Genomic DNA, 21,288 nt, shown 5'->3' on the forward strand with positions numbered 1-21,288 from the left:
TTAAAGTTTCAGTATAAAATTTATTTTCTGTAAAAAAAATAAATGTTCTACTCTGCATAGCAGAAAAATAACAGTAGGAGTCAATAACCCCTGGATAGTGTAAACATTCATTGGTTATGTAAACTTTCAGAATGAAGTGTTCAAGTCTCATTTTAGAATACCTTAGTTTGCTACAAAAATAAACATATTTAAAACAAGAGATGCGTGTCACAAAATACACATTAGTAAGTGTTGTCCACTTGTGATGGCAGTGCTGTAATGCTTGTTGACTTGTCATTATATCCGAAATGGAAAACTTTTCAAAAAGTCTTTCAAGACAGCGTTGACGGGAATGCTGTCAATATTGTCTTTGCCAAAGGTTTCGATAATCCTTTTCCTGCACAGTTCCTGCAAAGACTGGACCTTCACTTTCCTGTAAGGCTTCACAAGACTTTTCTTCGGCGAGTCCATGTAATGTTCCAAGAGTCTGAACAGACAGGTGAACGATTCCTTGCTACCGACCAGGCTGAAAAGGGAGTTCTGGAAGTCGATGCGGATGCTGGTGGGACCAGACGCGCATTTCACGCTGAGCGTGAAAAAATAATCTTTCTGGCGGCTGTCCCGAATTAGAAATGTACCCAGAGGCTCCGTTTTGAGCTTTGTATGGGCTTCTTCCACCGTCATGGGACCCCAGTAGAAACCGCCGTTCTCCAGCATGGAGGTGGTCATGGTGATGGTCCTGAAGTCCCTCTCCGATCTGAAGTGGCGAAAGCGCGTCGGGCTCTCCGGTCTGGCGACTCTCTGCCGCGGCTCTCCGTGTCTCCGAGGGGAAGCGGGTGCGGGTAGCTCAGCTCTTGCTTGGTTTTGCTCTGATGCATTATCTTCCACGTTACTATGTGCTACCATCCTACAGCGCAGACCAGCCTGTGTGGTCTTCCATAGCGTCCGTCATTCAGGTAATGCAGATGCGGCTCCTTAGTCTGAAACAATACAAAATGCGGCATTAATGACATCGTAGCTCAGAAGGAAAGCGCACTGACCACATGTCACTTCATCGCCGGGTATTATTTCAGTCACTGAATCTATAAAGCAGGAAGTGACAAGCTAACGCAAAGAAGGGCTCAGGTGTGATTGTGAAACCAGAGTCTTGGCAGAGATACCAGCCCACCTCCATTCAAGATGCTCAATGGGTGACTGACTCGAACAGGTAGGATCTGTATTTGAATCTGAAAGAAGCAGTACTGTACAGCCATATGTCCGTGAGGACTAGCATGATCTGCTTTTAAAGGATTAGATAACCTTTTGTAATATACACCCTTAACCACTGTTCTCTTAAACTGCATTTTATTTAGATCACCAAAACCTGGTGTTTTGTCACCGATTCACACCTGCGGCTGGTTGACTTCACCTCACAGTGGATCACTTGAATAGGCTATCCTTAATCGTTACAGACCACTCAATCCTAACTTCTTTTGTATACCAAAACAATATGACTCCAAAACGAAATTATTCCGAGCAACTGCTGTTATACATTAACTGGAGTTCAAGCACTAATGCTGTGCGTGATTTCGCAATTTTACGATCCGAGACGTGGATAAAGGGTTTTACGTTTAAACTGTCTTCATCAGAGACAATATCCTACACCATCCTGTCATTTGTATAATGTCTGTATTAAATCGAAGATCTCCAAAAGGTACTGTAAATACTACGACTTAACCTATTATAAATCTCACCTTCACAAACGCGAAAACTGCAAAGCGACTCGGCTGTAACAAATACCGACAACCATTTAAATCGCCGAATCCAGTATTACGACATAAGAAAGCAGTTGTAGACTGGCCCTTTTTCGTACCTGGTTTCTCTTTAACAGAAGAAATTATGAAAAGACTAAAAATCAAGACGATCGATAAAGGGAGCAAAAGTGTCATCACAGAATAAGAAGGCAAGAAGCTTACCGTCTGCACTAATCATTTCAGTTGCTTAAAACTTAAGGCAAACCGATCCGAACGACGGCAGTACTCGGATTTGTAAAAAGACCCGGACGGCACAGTTCCGCACAAAACAGGATAATTATTTCCACAGTCACAACTGAGTGGGACCAATTCCACAACTTGATAATTCCAGGGGTTCAACCTGGCACTGCGGCTGAGAGCTCAGAACTGTCTACCTTCCACTGCAGATGACCATTATCTGTGATGTATATCTACAGACGAGCCTGTACTAATACAGCTGTACGCAGGGCACGCCTACCGATTGCATGCTGTCTGCTATTCCAGGAAAGCTCGCTTTTCCTTTCGTTTTAACTGCGCACTTCTTAGAAATCGCTGGGCCATTTTTTGTCAGCTCTCGTTTTAGCAGAAGAGAACCTACTTATTTGCATGATATAGCTATCCCGTGAGCCTCGCTTCCAAGGAAACGCGATTCCACGGACACAAGGAATGAGAGGATTAAAAATCGCCTTTAAAAGGGAAAAGGCGATTTGTTGAGAAATTTCGTGAGAAACGTGAAATATTTTAAGATGAGTGGGGCCTTTCATGCGAATATACATCGAATAAGGCGGGTCTCCCTAATGTTTTTGTTTAAAATAAGCATATTTTTTTAACCAAGTGCATTTTTCTGAAACCACATTTTTCTTCTTAATGTACATTTTGCGCTGTAGAGATGAAGTGTTTCTCCTGTCAGAATGCGGTGGGTTTCAACAGGCTGACACTGCATTCCCTATTTTTTCCCCCTGTTCTAAATGCAAAGCACATTGAATCCATATAGGAATGGCTGTAAAAACCTGAACTTTCGGATCTCTGTTTCCATACCCTGTGAATTTATAGTTGGAACACTGGTACTTAAAAGTAATGCTTGTGTGGGATCTATGATTATTTTAAAATGTGAATTAAAAAGTTGGACATGCAGGCTGTGTGGTGGCATGGTAAAATAAGAAACTGTGATGCTACTCAACCTTTAGCTTTATTTGTAATACATTTTAAATATTTAATTTATTTTGCTTGATTTACTTAATTTTGCTTTGGATTACAGGAGGTAGAAACACAGTTGAACTTCAGAACAGAGGTATCAAGATCTCCTATTTCTTTATCATACGCACATTTCCCTTGAAAGAGTTCAGAGTAAGAGCACAGGGAGCACAGTGTGGCTTTCTGATGAGCAGCAGGAGAGTGAGGAGAGCCACACAAATCAGAGAATCAGGTAATTCTGGGGAGAACATGGTTTCAAATATATGTTACTGCTTTACAGAGGTTTGTGTTTTTACCTTGGTTTCTCTGAGATCTGGGTCTTGTATCCACTACAAAACTCATTCTGACTTAAAAGAGGAGAAATAAAGCAGCAAGTGTACTTTAGCATGTATTTACTTTCAGAGGTTCAGTTTACCATCAAAGTCAACACAGTTTCCTGAAATTGGTTTCTAATCCACCTTAACCGAATGAAGCTGCGGTTTTCCTCAGTGCGAATTTCGGGGAAACAGTACCACATGTCTGAAACTGTAAAATATCACCCTCTGAAGATCTACATAGGAGGCTTCTGTCTGCTGGAAGGTAATTAATTGAGCAGTCATGTGACAGTCTGATTCTTTGAATTTCAGTTCTTCACCTTATCTATCATTTGACTTTCAAAGCTGAAGATGAAGACTTTTAAGACTTGTTTGGTGTTTGTTCTTTGTGCATCCTGTCTCTGGTAAGAACTTTACTTCCAAAAACCGAAGGCTTAAAGAATTAACCTTTGAAATCACACCTTTATTTTGAGCTTCTGTGCTCCTGGAATTCAGCAGTAGTTTTTAAGAGTTATGGTGGAAACTGCTAGCATCAAGTGGTTATCGGCAATGCAAGAAAACCAGTTGTGATCACTTTTTGCAGAAAACTGACAGCCGAGTGTCCTAGTTCAGGCCCTTCTGCCACAGTAGACATTTGTTCTCTAATAAAAATATAATATATTGGTTACACCCCCCTCCCAAAGAAACATTTTGAGTGATCAAGACTTTTCCTAATAGGAATTATTTATTCGAGCGATGAAAAAAAGAAAGTGCATCAGCACGGTATATTTTCGAATTTAATTAATTCAAAAAGGTTCCTTAATAGCTGCTCCCCAGTTGGTGTATTGGAGAGTGTGCTGTGATGCAGTGTTCAGAGGCACATAGCATAGATTGCTGCCCCCTTTGGGCAGCCTGTTGCAGTGCTTTCCCCACTGCCTCAGCGTATCTAGAGGAAGAGAAGTCTGACTCTTTAAGAAGCTTGAGAACGTCCCCATTTTTTAGCCCAGGACGTGGCCCAGAAACAGGACTTGAGGACTTTCAGTAGCAGCTCCCGTTGAGTCTGCCTCATCAAACAGAGGGAGATCTGTTTGCGATATCTTCTGTCCTGTCGGTGTCACTGCGTTCACCTTTTAGTGACAGACCCTAAAAGTACAAATGTGGAAGATGTGGAAGTTTGCAAAGTCCGAGAAAGTCTGACACTTATTTTAAAAAGTATGCACTGTGGCTGTTAGCTTTTAAGGCAGCACTTAAGCCCTGGTACACTCTTGCCTTTTCTTAAGGTTTTTCTGTGACTGGCTCTAAGCAACTTTTCAATGATGGATGGCTGTTGAATCTCCCTGCAAACTGGTTACTGGCTGGTTATTTGGACTGAAAACACACTGGTGGCAGCACCAGATTTGTATGGCTGAGGGACAGAACTGATATTCCAATATTAAAGACACCCGGTTCCAGTGGGATTAGGGATCAATTCCTGGCCCCCAGCTTTGTCTCTTTCCAGGTTCATCTACGCAAGGCTTGGAATTCAAGATATATTTTTAAAATGTGTTTTTTTTTATTTTAACTGGAGGATTTACGCCCTATAGGTGTTAGGGCAGAATTGTCACTGGAACACACATACAAGATAAGATCACTTTATTGGCCATATGCAATTTCTTGCATTAGGAATTTGTCTTTTCGCATACCCCTTCTTGCTCTCCATGAGACACACAGACAGGGAGAGAGCTTGGGGTCAGAGCACAGGGTCAGCCATTTATACGGCACCCCTGGAGCAGCTGGGGTTAAGGGCCTTGCTCAGGGGCCCAGCGGAGTAGGATTCCTCTGCCAGCCGTGGGATTTGAACTGGCAACCTTCCAGCCACAGGTGCCGATCCTTAGCCACAGAGCCACTACACCATCCCAATAAATATATATAGCTTTATATATATGGTTTTGTTTTCCATTTACACGTCCTCTCTTGAAGTATTATTTTGTGCTGTTTGGGGTTTAAAATCCCCTTGTAGGACTTTCCTGTTTTCCCAGAATAAGTGCCCAGTGCAGGTGACCGACTGTACGATAACTCTCAGTTTCCCCGCTCAGGTTAATTTCTGGAAAACTGCAAGTGGCAGACTGCAGCCTTCCTTTATCTTTTTCTTTATCTGTTGATACAATAAACTGTTTCTTCTGTATTGTTTCTTCATAGTCCACCTTGGCAGTGACAGTAAGTTGAAATTGTGTGTACAGTGAGTGAGTAACTTCCAAGAGCCAGCTAAATGCTGTTGTAGATTCAAAAGCATTGTGATAGTTGCATTGTAGAGATGTACATATGTTTTTAAAGGATGTTTGTATTTATATGTGAGTTACAAATAATGGATTATGTACAGTAAACTATATATACTGACTTGATTTCATTTTCTAAATGGAAACATATAAATATTTTAGGACATTGAAAAGTTCTTTGGCGTTTTGTGAAAGCAGAAAAATGTTTTTGTCCTTTAACACTGTTAAATTAACTGCACTTAAAGAGCCAACTTTCTGTTTTATTTAGAATGAAACTTGTCTAAGAAAGTGTTTACTGTAGAGGGATGACTTACAGTATATTCATCCTTTTTCATTTCCACAGTTATGGAGCTCAGACGTTTTACATTTTGCAAAGGAATATTTGTTGTAAGTGTACAGTGTACAGAAGTGTTTTCAGAAAGCAAGATAACACTGGGTGGAATGAAGGTGGAAATATACTCGCTGTCCTGGTGTGTATTCCTTTGGTCAAGAGAGAAGGGAGGGTTACATGTGAATGTAGTACTGTGATCTCTGGGCCTCATCTGCAGACAGCACTGTCTTAGCCTTGCTGCCTTTCTACATAGAGACCAATACCAAAACAGTTAAGGAGGGAAAAGACACAAAAATACTATCAAGAAACATTGACCCCAAGACTGTCAGGCACTATCCATAACTAATAATTCTGTATCTGTTCATTTAATCCTGTCAAAACTACATATTATACGGATATCCAAAGATAACATCTTAAATGACAGCCGTGAAGTACGCAGTCAAAAGCATGTTGAAATTTCCTTCCTTTCTAGCTCCACATCTTTACAAACTGCAAAAAAAAAAGATTGCCAGAAGACGCCTGCCTTCATTTTACTGAATGTCATAAAGTCGGTTTAGAGTGAGGTTGGTTGTGCACTTAATTTCATTGCATTTTTTACCTCCACTTTAGCCTTCAATTCAGATAAATCACTCATGCGCCTGCAAAGCAAAGTCATTTACCCGGGGAGCTTACTGAGAGTAATAGAAAATTAAACTTGACAAATTGCTGGCAAAAGGACATAAGCATCAAATAGAAAGTGATTTTTGCAATTGCAGATTATTTTATAATGTATATAATATTTTAAAATATAATTTTTGTTTGATTTTGCTCTTTGTAAGATGGCAACATTTACTGTGCAAATGGATTGTTTTGTGTGCAGTATCTCACTAACATTGTAAGATTGTGTGTAATAGCAGCAGTTTGCTCTATGCTACAGAACAATTTCAAACACCATCCATCCATTTTCTAACCACTTTATCCAGTACAGGGATGTGGGGGAGCTGGAGCCTATCCCAGCAAGCAAGAGGTGCAAGGCAGGGTACACCCTGGACAGGATACGAGTCCATTGCAGGGCACGCATAGACACCAGGGTCAGTTTTCCCAGAAACTAGTTCACCTACCCGGTATGTCTTTGGACTGTAGGATGAAACCAGAGCACCTGTAGGACACCCATGTGAACAGGGGGAGAGCATACAAAAATCCACCCAGATAGCACCCCAGGTCTGGACTTGAACCCAGGACCCAAGCACTGGTAGGCAGCAATGTTAACCACTGTTCTGCTCAATCCTTAACTAATTAAAACTTATTAACTCATTATAAGGTTTTCCTTGTCATTATAGTCATTTGGTCATCTCTACACATACTGTACATAAAGCTGAAAGTTTACTTTTCATACCAAAAAAGACAGGTCTGTGAGGATTAGCTGTTAGTTTACACAATATCATCTAAATTTTCAGTAAATCATCATGCAGGTGTGTAAAGATGGAAAACCATCTGAAATAAATACAACAAAAGCGTGTGGGTTCACGTGTGTTGGTTAAATAATCATACTGGGACGCTAAGGACCTAAGGTTGGTAACTTGAAGCTTTTTGTCTTGCTGAACTAAGAGGGAAGAGCTATGTTAGTCTTAGCTTAGCTTGCACCACAACAGCAATTTTGAAGAAAAGCCGTGCCCAGTGCAAGTGATTCATAACCGTAACATGTTTGTACTAAACCCCTTGCTTGAGAGTGAGCTGTAAAAATATAGTTTAAAATGAAGCAAAAAGAATAGTTAAACTTGAACTGAGTACAAGGGAGGTGTTGGATGATGCTATATATGACACAGGACACTGCCCTGATGAGGCCAGTGTTTTCTGTAGATTAGCAATTGTTGTTTGTTAAAGCCTTCACTTCAGCAGTCCTGCAGCCTAGATCTTTGAACAGTTCTCTGACTTGCTCCATGATGCCAAGTGTTTTCTCTGTGTTTAGCCTCTGTGAGTAACCAGTGGCGATCACAATGGCTCCCAGGAGCTTGGCTCTGTGAAGCTACTGGAAGACTGAAATCGTTGGAAGGATCCAATTAAAATGCTGATCACGAAATAAATGTCAGTACTTTAAAATATTGCAAAAATAAACAATCCATGGAATTCAACATTGTTGCATATAAAGATATGCAGGATATAACGATGTATGTGGGTGCTGTTGATGTAAGTACTGTTCTGTCCATTCATTTTCGAGCTGCTTATCCAGAACAGGGGACACCCTAGAGGAGACATCAGTCCATTGCAGGGCACCCAGAGACAAAGTTAAGTCTCTTTAGTTAGTTAAGCCAATTAACTAGCAGTTTATCTTTTGACTGTGGAAGGAAACCAGAGCACCTAGAGGAAACTCAGCACCCCAAATCCAGAATTGAACGTGGGGCCCCAACACTGTGAGGCTGCAATGTTACCACTGCCTCTCTTTCGCAATGGTCCTTTTCATCCGTTCTATTACATGTTATTTATTACTGTGCCTTTTGAACAATCTCAATGCTCGCGTCTTCTTTGTTAAACAAACATTTCATTTTTGGTTGGACACTAAGGGTTAGAAATTAGTTACCCAACCCCTCCCCCATCTCTTTGTGTTTAAAACAAGGTAAGGATAGCTACTTCATCATAGTGAGCTAATTACAAGGGCACAAGGGAACACACCATTCATGAAAAGCAAAACCCAGTGCATTCAGAAAACAATATATAATAAAAACTCTAAATAAGCTTACCTTCTCCTCCAAATTTCCTCATTTGCACTGTGTAGAGAAAACTGTCTTGATCCCACGTCCAAATCCTAAAAAGACTCTTGCTCTGGATGACAGACAGATCTATATTACAATCAGCATTTTTTAAATGAAGACTATCTGTGTGCATTGCTCTGTTTCAAATAAAATGAGGAGATGTCAGACGTTACCAGGGAAGTCAGCTCTTAGATCTCTTTATTTCAGTAAATGTCCTTGCCAGAGGGCACTGTTACTAGTTTCTGGTAGAGAGTGAGGTTTATAGGAAAGTGAAACTGAAACTATTTTTTCCCATCAATTATAGGGCTTCTTTTAAGCCCTGTAAGCACAGACTATTACAAGTTAAAATTGTAGGAATTGTATGTAAAGCTGGTAGATGATTGATATGCATTTCTCATGGATTTTATTTTATTTTAAAGTCGCATTCTAATATGTTAGTGCTAACATCAATGTAATGTTGCAATTTCAGATTGCATGTTGTTTCCAGATGTATTTCTGACTGGTGCTTTTTAAGGCATAAGGCAGAGGTTATGTGCATTTTCATGTGCACATGTATCCAATCGTAAGTAAAATTATAGGCTTGTTGCTTTGAAACATTCTTTTACATGGACAAGAACTGAATGTCATAGACACTGTGGACTCACAGGTACTCAGAGCAGTGTACGTGTGGGAATGAATGTGATTCAATGGTTATGATGAATAATATTTTAGAAACTATTAACCATTTGAAAAATTCAATTTCATAAACGCACAAAATAGCACATTAGAATTGTGTACAGGATGAATAATGTTTCATTGTAATTGGAACTTTAAAATGGTCATTTGCAGTTAGTATAAATGATTTTAATAGCAGCCCACATTTCTCACAGATCAGGCTTTTTCACACACAAGCACTTTGACTTTCAGAGAAATTAAATAGCTTGTTCTTTTCCACGTGGGCTTATTTATAAGTATTATGTTCACATCTTTTTTTGTCATACTTTTTTTGGAGCAGGCTCATGTATGCAGTGTTTTCAAGGAACAATGGTCATAAACTAAGTTATTCGAATTAAGATGTGTATGCCTTACACAAGCAAAAACAAATTATTTATAAGGTGTTAATACTTTTCAAATTCTGCGTGTCTCACTTAAAAGTGCTGTTCGGGATCTGGGATCTCGTAATCTTTCAGGAATGTGTTTTCTTTGTTCTAGGTCAACCTCACAGAGTCTAACGGTTACATTCTGATTGAAATTTCCTCAACAACACGTGACTTTCTTATTTAGAAACTGTTTTTGCCAAAGACAGATCAAAATCAGACATGAGTGATTTAAGTAATTTAAACCTTCTGTATTTCCCCCTTTAGATGTTTGCAAATGTTACAAAAGAACCAGACGTTTTGTTTTGTATTATGAAACAAAATAAGTATCACAATCATTGCATGCGCTATGGACATTCTCTGATTTTCTGATTAATCCCTGAGTGTCTCCTATGGTGTCACAGTGCATGGTAAGTTCGCATGTATCTGAGTAAACACACTGCTCTTCTGTGTGCACCTCTGTTATTACCCTATCAGCAGTGATTACAACTGCAAAACATAGCAGACTTGATTCCAGTTGATCCTTGTGCTGGATCATTCCCTTTGTGAAAGATGGCTCAATCCTATTGATCATAGTCTCATCTTATATTTTGGACTATTTGCACTGATCAGATATATACACACACTTTCTTTGTAGGTATAAAGGCAGGCATAGAAAGTTTACGAGGACGTTGAGCTGCACATACATAATGTAGGTCAAACAGAATTTATAAAAAACCCCAAAAAATCAAACAAAAGTTCATGACTGGAGGCAATTAATAAAAATCGAGAAGCATTAAAAATGTGCAGTGTGTTAGTACTAAAGCATTAAGTCTGCAGTTCTTTCATACTTGAGAGATTTCTACATGTCAAATGTTTCGTTTTTATTGTATTATCAAGTTGATAAAATGAGGTGTGTAATCCATTAAACAATTATGGCTTTTCAGAACTCAAGCCTTTGAGGGGAACGTTGTGTTGGCTTATGAGAGTCCCAGATTTGTGCAGTTTCACTTTCACTTGCAGCTGCATTCCCTGAAATCACATGATCTGTAGTCACCACCTACTAGCACTATTTCACTGGGCACAGTGTCAGTGTAGGTTTTCCTTTCACCCGACCAGTCAAGGAAATGACCTGTGCCTTCTCCGTTTCAGTACTAACCTAAGAGTCTGGGTACTTTTGGTTTTACTGTTTCCATTTAGATCTATTCCTGCTAATGCTTTTCTAATGAATTTTTCAAATCCATACTGCAGATCACTTTATCAATTTGCCTTTTCGCATACCCCAACTTGCTCTCTGTGAGACACACAGACAGGGAGAGAAGCTTGGGGTCAGAGCACAGGTCAGCCACTTATATGACGCCCCTGGAGCAGTTGGGGTTAAACTCTTAATGCCTACAGAGGCCACAAAACAGATGAGCTGCCTTCTAACTAAATACAATGCAACCTGTGGTTAAATCTCTCTCTCTGCACCCCAGACTTCAGAAAACATCCTCTCTCCTTTGAAGTTTGAAGTGTTTACTCTTCCCAGTGTCACAAACTTTTTCTAAAATCCAGGAGACAATTCTCAGTTACCCTAAGCTGTAACAATATTATTGTTTTTACTAGGGTATACTGGAGAAAAATTAATATTCTAGAGAAGCAAATCTGTAAATACAAATGATTACAAGTAAATTGCTAAATCTGGGGGGGAAAAGTATTTAAATGACAGCAAGCTAATATTTAAGCCTCATTTGAAAGAAATGCTGTTCCCTAGCTACAACAACTGTTGCATCTGAATTCAAGATGGAAAAACATTTTCTCCCTTCTTTTCAGAACTATATTGTGCATGCAGTAAAACCAGCATTATTTGTTCTATTCGAAAACCACAGCTGAAGTATACCAGGAAAAACAATTTTACAGCTTGAAAATTAGCCTAACCCTAACTCAGGTGGAAACATGAACTGGGATATCTTAAGAAGTGTATTTTAGCATCAAAGCATGTGATGATATGACATATCATCAGATCTGACAGATATAGAATCCTTGCTCCTTGTGAACGGATATACTGTATATATAGTGTGATACAACAGTTGCTACTGTACATTTGCAAACTGGGCTGAAAAACAAGACAAACAATTGGCAGTTTCTGTACAATGTGTTCTTTTGCAGAATAGGGAAACGCAAAGCTGCAAAATAAAGTTGGCTGCTGTTAGTGAGAAGGTTTAGTTTTCCTGTCAGTCATGTGACTTCTGGAAATAAAATCCACAGATTCGTGTAGATGCATATAGAGCTAATGTAAACAATGTGTGTAGTGATATTGGCCTAAATAGACAGATACAACTCTTAAATACAGTTTAGCCCTAAGCTAAGAGGCCTTAACCAAACATAGCAAATACTTTTGTCCAGTGTGCCAAGGAATACTTGATTGACAACACTTCAACTTAACGACAGGCGTGGCTTTAGAAACTGCTCACCTGCTCAGCTGGAGGTGCAGTTCAAGCAGAGGAACAAAAGAAAGAAGAAACAGAAGCTCCTTTTAAGTAGTGTCCAGCAGATCAGTGCGGTGGCTCTGTGGCTAAGGATCTGCGCCGGTTCGAATCTCGTGGCTGGCAGAGGAATCCTACCCCGTCGGGTCCCTGAGCAGGCCCTTAATGCTTAGTAGCAGTCTGGGGTTTCCTGGGTGACCAGAATGTTAGGCCTCTGAAACGTCTTGTTTGTAAATACTGCATATAAAGTAACTTGCGTGTTGTATGTTTTGTTGTGTGTAGGGTAGTTTGTGTTTTGTCATTGTAATAAATATTTGTTAACCAAGCGTGTCTGGATTGTTACTCCTCTCAACAAAGCCATGCCAGAGAAAAAAAGAATTCACGTGCCTCTAGTTATACCAGCCGCTCGGGTATATTGTGAGAAATCAGTTGGGGGTTATGGATAATTATTTTACTTATTGACTAAACCGCTTGGTCAATTCCTGATTTTCCCCGGTTTCCCGGGCGTAACCTCCTGTTTGTAACAACATAAAACTTTAAAATGAGAGCCTGATTAAAGGGCTGATTGAAAAAGAATGCTGGGTCTTTTAAGAATGCTTCAGAAAATGTTGTGCAGACATGCCCCTGATTTTCTCGAAGTAAAATGTTAGGGAGCAGAAGACCTCCAAGAATACTGTATGTTCCAGTGGTAGGTCACACATAGTGGCTCAGCTCCTGTGAAAACCTGGTGCAGCACCCATTCTGGGATGTAAGAACATGTCTGTCACTGACGAGCCTTGAAACAAAGACACAGAATTTTCCTAATTAATTTCTGAAAATAAGCATGAACAGCACTGAGCTGGGGAGCCTCCACCGAAAAGGCTTGTTGCTGTGTAAGAGGTGTTGATGAACCAGTAGGTGGTGCTCTTCCCCCTACTTTCAAATCAGTGCCCCAGTAAGGTGACTACTGGCGCTGCAGGTGGTGTTATCTTTCAATTAAGATGTCTTGAATATGCGGTCATTAAAGATCAGGATGAACTGTTTGTATGATAAGGGGTGTTAACCTCATTGAATTCCACTCCTAGCTTGTACAGTATGGCCTCCCGACATTTCTCCCTTAATTCAAATGATGAAGCAATTTCTTCACTTTATCTTTATCTGTCTTATGGGACTGCTGGTGCACAGTGGCCCCTGTGATTTCTAAAAACAAGGGATTATTATTTTATATCAATCCATTTGCTAGAGGCTTTATTCAATACAAGGTCACAGTGGAGCCAGTGCCTCTCCTGGCACACAGATAGGCAGGGTACGCCCTGGAAGGTATGCCCATCTATTGAAGGGCAAACACACACACACACAAACTCACACCCCACCAGGGCCACTTTTCCCAAAAACCCATTAACCTACCAGGAGGTCTTTGGACTGTGGGAAACTGGAGCACTTGGAGGAAACCCACATGAACCCAGGGAGAGCAAACAAACTCAATGAAATAGCACCCCAGTAATTGAACCTAGAGCCCCAGTGCTGCAAGTCAGCTATGCTAACCGCAGTACCACCATGCCACCATTTTATAGACATGAAGTTTTTAAAAGCTGAATGAATGCTACATATTGAAGAACAATAGACTGAACATGAATCAGAGGGACCCAAAGAAAAGAAAAATGAATATAGGAAATAGAGCTTAATAAATAAATCCTTTTGTAAGTTACAAGTCTTAGAGCTAATAAATGCATACATAGTTCAAGTGGGCAGCTGTGTCAGCATGTGTAGGCTGCAAAGGAACAGGTTAAGGTTTATTCCTCACTGAAAAGAGAAGAAACGAAACACAACGTTTCAGCTGTGGAAGAAGGCTCCACCACCAAAACGTTGTGTTTCCTCACTTCTCTTTTCAGCGTGGAATAAACCTATAGATGCATACATGTCTCGTAGAGGACATTCCACTGAGATGTTAGATTCTGGGACATATATGAATAATGTCAGTGCCCGCAGCACATCCGTAATGTGGTAAATTTGGAAGACAACACCAATTTTAAGAAGCAAATATCCCTTCATCTTTTAAAATAATAAATTCTTAAATAATACATCTCTATAATTAGGTGTGCATATTCCTACAGCTATGTGTTTTTATTATGAACTTTTTTACTACTTTTGTGATATACTGTCCTTGTCTTCTTACAGGGTCTTCCTTCCCTTCTGTTTTGAAAGATGTTAGTCTTATCCTAACTAGTCTCTTCCTGCAAACCGACTTTGTTACTAGTATACAAGTCTCTTCCTGTAAACAAACTGACTTTGTTACTAGTATACAAGTCTCTTCCTGTAAACAAACTGACTTTGTTACTAGTATACGAGTCTCTTCCTGTAAACAAACTGACTTTGTTACTAGTATAGAAGTCTCTTCCTGTAAACAAACTGACTTTGTTACTAGTATACAAGTCTCTTCCTGTAAACAAACTGACTTTGTTACTAGTATACAAGTCTCTTCCTGTTAACAAACTGACTTTGTTACTAGTATACGAGTCTCTTCCTGTAAACAAACTGACTTCTCAAACTAAAGAATATTCTACCTTCCTTAATATACACACATTGATTTTGGAAAGTGGAAGAATAAAATGGAATTTTCGCAAACAATTCACATTTAACACTTCCCTGGATTTCTGAATTTTACTTGAAAAGGAAGTCATTGTCTTTTACTTACAAGAAATGCTTTTTGATGACAAACCAGAATGGTGACATGAGTGCACAGTGTCTGTAAGTTACACCTAGAATTCTAAAGAAACGGAATTCTACATCACAGCTATTTTCTAAAGTCCATTTCTGGATACATACTTATTTTTTCGTTTTTGTTATGTCTATTCAATGATCACTGATTATAGCAAACAGAGGAACTAATCTAAGGTACAGAGTGACAATATTCCAGTTCACTTTATCGTACAAATCTACTAAACTATAGGTAACATGTAAACTGGTATGTTGTAGCTAGAAATGTAGCAAAAGTAATGTTTTTCCCCTTCTTCAACATCATGGCTAATATATTTCTTAACATTCTATGTATTTAAATACTTTTCTTCATCTAAGAACAAAACTGAAATACTGTCCCATGGCAGTGTGTTTGTACCCTGGTACTGGAGTACCCCAGTGTTTGTGTATACTGGTACTGGAGTACCCCAGTGTTTGTGTATACTGGTACGGGAGTACCCCAGTGTTTGTGTATCCTGGTACTGGAGTACCCCAGTGTTTGTGTATCCTGGTATTGGAGTACAATTTTAAAAAGCAAATGACTTAAATTAAGAAACAGATCAGCTGGATCAGGACTGGGAAAACTGCTCTTCAGCATGCTGTGTGTTTTAGGTTATTGAGTCTACCCATTAGAAACAGACGCCATCTTGTGTTTGTCAAGTGTAAAAACAGCTATGCCTCGGTCTCCAGCTGCACTCTCACACAGCACTTGAGTTTGAGGGGTAACACCACTTTTCCTGCTTTCATCCCCAGAGTTTTCTTGTTTCATTGTTAACCTCCTGGCTGTGATATGAACATCATTCAGTCATTACGAAGCTTTATCGAATGTGATAGAAAGGCTGTATTTCTCATCAAAGATGGTGCATGTACTGTTTGCAGCATAGGAATGGATGGACAAATTTCCAAACTTTTAATCAACTTTCCTAGCAGGTCAGAGAAGTAATATATACTAGCAATGAAATACAGCCAAATAAAGGGGCCAAATAAAGCAGAATTGCATTATGCATTTTGTGTATATTGGATCTTTTTTGTTCTTGCAATCTTGCAATCAAATGATGAACCTGCAATCTTTGCATAAGACCACATTATTACATTTTAAGGATATTATATTATTCTGATGATAATACACAAGCTTAAAGCACTTAGTCAATGGTACTACAGGAAAAAAAATATTCTCTTATTCAGCAGAACATTAATTCAGCTCCTTGATAAATCAAGTCTTAATGCTGTAAATCTGTTGTAAGCACAAGGGGCCCAACAGACTTAATGCAACAAAATAAAAGATTTGTTAATGTTTTAAACTTGTAAAAAATATTATATAAAGGGTATATATACCCTTTACCTAGTACCTGAACTACCCACCTGAAAAATATTATATATTCACATTCATAATATTGTCTCCCAACTCTTACCTTCTGGTTACACATATTAACACCAAGCTAACCAACTACCCACAACTGTCATTTTCTGGGTTGTGATTGTGTAAGTCTAGCTAAATTAATACTCGTAGAAAAAAGGTTTGAGCAACAAGGATGTCAAAAGTTACCGAAAAGTTGTTATACTACATGCCACTGAGGAAATTTCAGTTTTGCATGTTCTAAATTTTTACATTTCTTCCAACACACCCTAGTTAACGTATAAATTTACCCTTTATAACAAGGAAACAGCATGCAAACAGAACCCCAGAGACACTTATCTCTGAGAGAGGACAGTACTAATTGCAAAAGTAGATGCTCTGTGTCTTACCAACGTGAAGTGTCAGGCTGGTCACCAATATCAGACAGAAAGGAGATGCTGGAACCAGTTGCTCACAGATCCCTTGTATCTGATTCCTGTCCTACTGTATGTGTTCAGCTGCTGACCAGAATCCCAATTTACCATTTCTTGTGTCCTGTTCCAACTCTTTGTCTAGTTTTCTTTTTGTGTCCTGCACTTGATCAACATTGCCTTGTGTGAATTTTGTATAGTTATTTTCTGTGAATCTAGATTGATTTTTTGTTCACAAGTTCCTTTATGATCTTAATTCAAATGTACAGCAGACAGGCATGGGTTCTTGGGTTCTGACAAGATCATATGTGCTGAACTTATTATTAAACATGTTTGATTCATTTCAGATTATAGATGTTCCTAACTGGAACTGAGCTTGGGTTCTGCATCTCTGGGCTGGAACTGAAGAACGCCACAGTGCAGTTTGATACCCTTCAACATGTGGCAACATCATCACTTAATTCTGAAGACAAAAGTGTGTTTTAGGCTTGAAACAACCAATTTACACTCAAACAAGGAACAGGGAACTGCATTTTATTAATTTAATTGTGCTTTAGAAACCTTCTGGTTTTGAGATCTAAGTGTTATGTTCGGTACAGACCCAACACAGTACATCTCCTAATCATCACTGTCCCTACTGTCAGGCATAGTAGTGACACCATCATCAGGCTTTGGGGAATCTTCTTTTCAGCAGGAACAAGCAAGCAAAATACTAGACGAATTTTCGATCTTCTGAAGACTAAACAAGGTGGGTGAAAATCCACCTTTCGGCAGAATAATGACCCAGGACTACACAGGAGTGGCTTAAGAAAAAAAAAGTTAAGTCTTTAAGAGGCCAGAGTCCTGACTTGAATGAAAACTGCTGTCCCCAAGCAACGTGAGAGAGCCTGAGCAAATCCACCAAGAACAACGACAAAAATTGCATCAATCCGGGGTGTAAAGTTAGTAGAGACTTTCCAGAAAAGACTGCTGCTGTCAGAGGTAATTCCACCAAATACTGAGTCCAGGATTTGAATTCATCCAGTTTACAATCAGCACATTTAATTTTTTTCTTTTTAGTTTTGCTTGCTTAGTGTTCTTTTGAAACTGATCCAGGACATCTGTAGGAGAGGGAGGAATCTCATTTGAGCACACGGTGAACTTACAAGCGCAATATGAACGGACACACGGGATCTTAGTCACCGCGCTGCTCTTACAAGCTTTCACTTGGGAAAAACGTGTTTTTTAAAGGGATTTCGACTGGAAAAGGCTGTTATTCTGTATTCAGTAGATGTAATGAACACTTATTAAGACGGACTAGCGGTGTAACATGGCGCACGAGGATGGGCGAAGGTAGCTGCTGCCTTTTTTTTGGTGTTTTTGAATGCCATTCCCTATGTGAACCACTAGGTGGTGCGCTATCATCAGAGAGAGCTGATAACCAGGCGCCCACGGAGTCGAAAACGCTGCTCTTTGGAATATAGATCATTCTGATCTGCCTGAATTTTTCATCGTTCTCTTATCTACACGTCCGAGTGGGTTCCTATACTTGTTCCCTTTAAAACAAAACTATAACTTACAGCACAGTTGCTTCTTAAAATATGTATTGAGACCTTGTCTTGAGAACAGTCATAAGATAATGGGTCTGTGCTCTCTTGCACAAGTAAGTGAGGGCTGTCTCTTCCAGCTTCCATTTCTCCTGAGCTGTCAGAACAGATTTCTGAATCGGATCATATCTTCATGTTTTCCCAGGTTTAAAACTGGTGCGGTCACAGTCTCAGCTTCTTATTTCAATTGGGCTGTCGGTCCCCTAAATGAACATTTTAAAAAATGCAAATCCCTCATGTGCTCAAAGTCTAGCTGCATCAGCGGGATTTGGGTATTGAGGAGTAAGCAGAAAACAAAAGTATTTCCAGTTTGAAAATAAAGTAAATGCAATTTTTTATCTTGGGGTTTCATCTTTCATTCAGGTTTGAAAAGATGACATGATAACATTTACTGGAACAAACATTGTTATTATGACATTTCCCTTCAAGTGTGAGTTCAAGTGAACTTCATACGATACATCTCTTTACATTTTTTTAAATATCCATAATAGTCATGATTAAAATCATGATGAAAAATCATGATTGAAAAGTCATGATTAAAAATAGTCATTGTTTTATATTTGTCCTCAACAACATTGAGTCCTTGGTATGTCTTCATCACAGGATCATTTCCTAGAAACAGAAGTGTAAATATAGCACCTGTGTTCATGAAAGCTTCAAATTTTAAAAACTTCCTACATTTTCCGTGGTATGAGAATAACATTGTATGTATTTTTGGAGGAGTATATAATTAAAAAACCCGGTAGATTCTGGTTAGCGGTGTTCTGTTGGGTTGCTGCTGGAGTTATGATCTTCCCGTGAAAGGCTATGGAGTTAATGAGTTTGTGACTGCTGAGGGATGCCTGATTTTGTGAGTGACAATGTGACTGAGGGTCACAGCAGAGCAGTTCTCTGTGCAACAGTGATCTCCTGAGTCATGGAGAGGGAAGGTGTTTAGTTCTTGTCATGCTATCTGGCCAAGCATCTCCTGGGACAAAGGGGATGTTTGATGTTTGAAATCACTTCCCAGGGACTTAAGAAAGCCATCAGGAGCCGTACTCTTTCACAATGCTGGCTTGCCTGTCTTTCTTGCCTCTTACATCCTCTTAGCTCGCTCTGGACTCTGCAAGCTTGATTTGTACAATCTGAATAACCACACTATTGGAACTAAGCATTGTTAGGGCTTCACAAAAATAAGTTCTGTATCTAAAAGAGATGACTACAGAGATCAATTTCTAGTAAAAGCTAAATTCAGGGGTGTCTAGGAGCAAATGTTAAGGAAGAGCTGTGTTTTCTTTAAAAAAAACTCAAATACTAATTAGTAACAGACAAAAAAAATAATAGAAACTGATAGTACGTCTACGTCTACTTTTTATGGAACTTCAACATAGAAGGAACTGTGTTTGGTATATTCTGTCATGTTTCATTTCTGTGGGTAGATCATCCCGAAAGAAAAGAACAACGATTTGAACAATATTTGTAATTCTTGTGTTTTCTTTGCTCATTGCAGTGGGACTCAGTGTGGCATCCCTTTGGGAAGGGAAAGTCTCCCTCTCTCATGTTACAGCCTCCCCCTGTCTGCATTCTTGAGGCCAGTGGAAAAGCGAGGGGGGGTGAATTGCAGACAATAAGCTCAAATATTTTGAAGAATAACAATTAGGATAAGAATGGGAATGATGAACACACAAAAGACGACTCACTTGTTTGCGAAAGGCTTGAATCTTTAGAGATTCTCATTAAAAAGGACTGGATACTGCAGGAAAGCAGAGTTTTGATCTCGGAAAGGGACACTAATTAAATTTCACACGTCCTTATTTTTCAGGAAATTGAATCAGTCCCAACTGTTAGTCTGAAGAAATGCATCACTAATGCATTCTACCAGAACAGTTGAATGGCAGAGAAAAACTGTGCCCAAGAACCCCCTGAGCTGTAACTGAAGTTTCCTGTATTGTGCTGGGCGCCTAGCCAGGCAGGAGGCAGCAAATGAGTGGCAAAGATTTCCTGAGTTTTCTTTTCCCTGTTGTGTGAGCACTAATGGTCCGCTCTCTATGCTGAGAGGGCATTTTATTGTGAGTGACCTGTAGGGCCTGGAAACTTTGTTAGGATCCTTTGAACTGAATATCCGTGGTAAAATGGACTGTGCATAAAATATTCGAAAAAACAAAACCAACAAACGATAACAGGTTCAAATGTCTTTCGTAATTAATTGAATAAGAACTCTTTATTTGGAAAAATAAGTTGTTTTTTTTAAATATCTGAAAAAATACACAGCTTGTACTTTTGTACTGTTGCAAGTAACTGAAATGTATTTAATTTCTCCTTAACATAAGACACACTCACAGACACATGCACTGTAGATACACATAAATGTGATGGGCTCATTTAATGCATATACCATATTCTGGAATACTGGAAGAACTGAAGAGTGATAAATCAATCACTCCTTCTTGAACATTTAAACACATTTCGCATTTAACAACATTCGATACAGTATGTGACCTTCAGACTGGCTAAAACTGGTGAGGTATGTTTCACTGTGTGCAAATAATAAATGGAACAGCAAGGCAATCCATCTAAAAGCACATCTAAAATCGAACCTCTTAAATCAACAGTGGTGGTTTTGAAATTCCTTTAAAAATCCCAGTTTGAGCAAAGTGCAGTCTGGCTTACTAATGTAAAATTGTGTTTTAAGACTCTGTTAGACCTTTATTTAGACATTTTAAGATCTTTAGACATCTATCACGAAGTGATACATGTCTGAAAATGAGATATCTGACATTTCCCATTTCCCACCAAACTCTTGATAGTATATACAGTATCTTACCATAAAGAAAATGTAAGATCTTACATATAAAATGTGATCGATAACGTAAGCACTGGAAAAAAAATCTCAAAACGTTAACTTCCGATGCATTTCTAGAGATTTCGCAAAGACTCTCTGGGGGCTGTGTGTCTATTTTTTTTTTCTAATCCCGCCACTTTTTTTCAGTGGGAAGTCCCCGAGCATTAACTCAACACTTTAAAGCCGAGTGTTTCAGGATACTGTGTAGCAGAAGAATGAGTGGATGTGGTTTAATGCTAGACCTGGTTATCTTTGTTCAGCTGAATCTAGTTAGCAGCTGCCACCCTAATTGTGTCTGAGAGTCTCTGGGGGCTGGTTGCTGTGGA

The 21,288-nt window shown here is 39.3% G+C and overlaps 1 protein-coding gene across 2 annotated transcripts; it reads right to left on the reverse strand.

The window, feature by feature from the left end:
* Window positions 1–8,735, reverse strand: socs1a (suppressor of cytokine signaling 1a). 2 transcript variants are annotated; one of them, XM_088936664.1, is made up of 2 exons: window positions 8,542–8,735; window positions 1–959 (listed from the first exon to the last, which is right to left on the reverse strand). In XM_088936664.1, the coding sequence occupies exon 2, from the start codon at window positions 883–885 to the stop codon at window positions 277–279; it is 609 nt and encodes a 202-aa protein (XP_088792790.1). In that variant the 5' UTR covers window positions 886–959; window positions 8,542–8,735; the 3' UTR covers window positions 1–276. The 2 variants fall into 2 exon arrangements, with proteins under 2 accessions (XP_088792790.1, XP_088792789.1); XM_088936663.1 differs by lacking the exon at window positions 8,542–8,735 and adding an exon at window positions 1,935–2,192.
* Window positions 8,736–21,288: the final 12,553 nt, after the last annotated feature.

The sequence above is a fragment of the Atractosteus spatula genome, chromosome 18 (assembly GCF_055471065.1).
Source record: "Atractosteus spatula isolate fAtrSpa1 chromosome 18, fAtrSpa1.hap1, whole genome shotgun sequence".
Classification (NCBI taxonomy): domain Eukaryota; kingdom Metazoa; phylum Chordata; class Actinopteri; order Semionotiformes; family Lepisosteidae; genus Atractosteus; species Atractosteus spatula.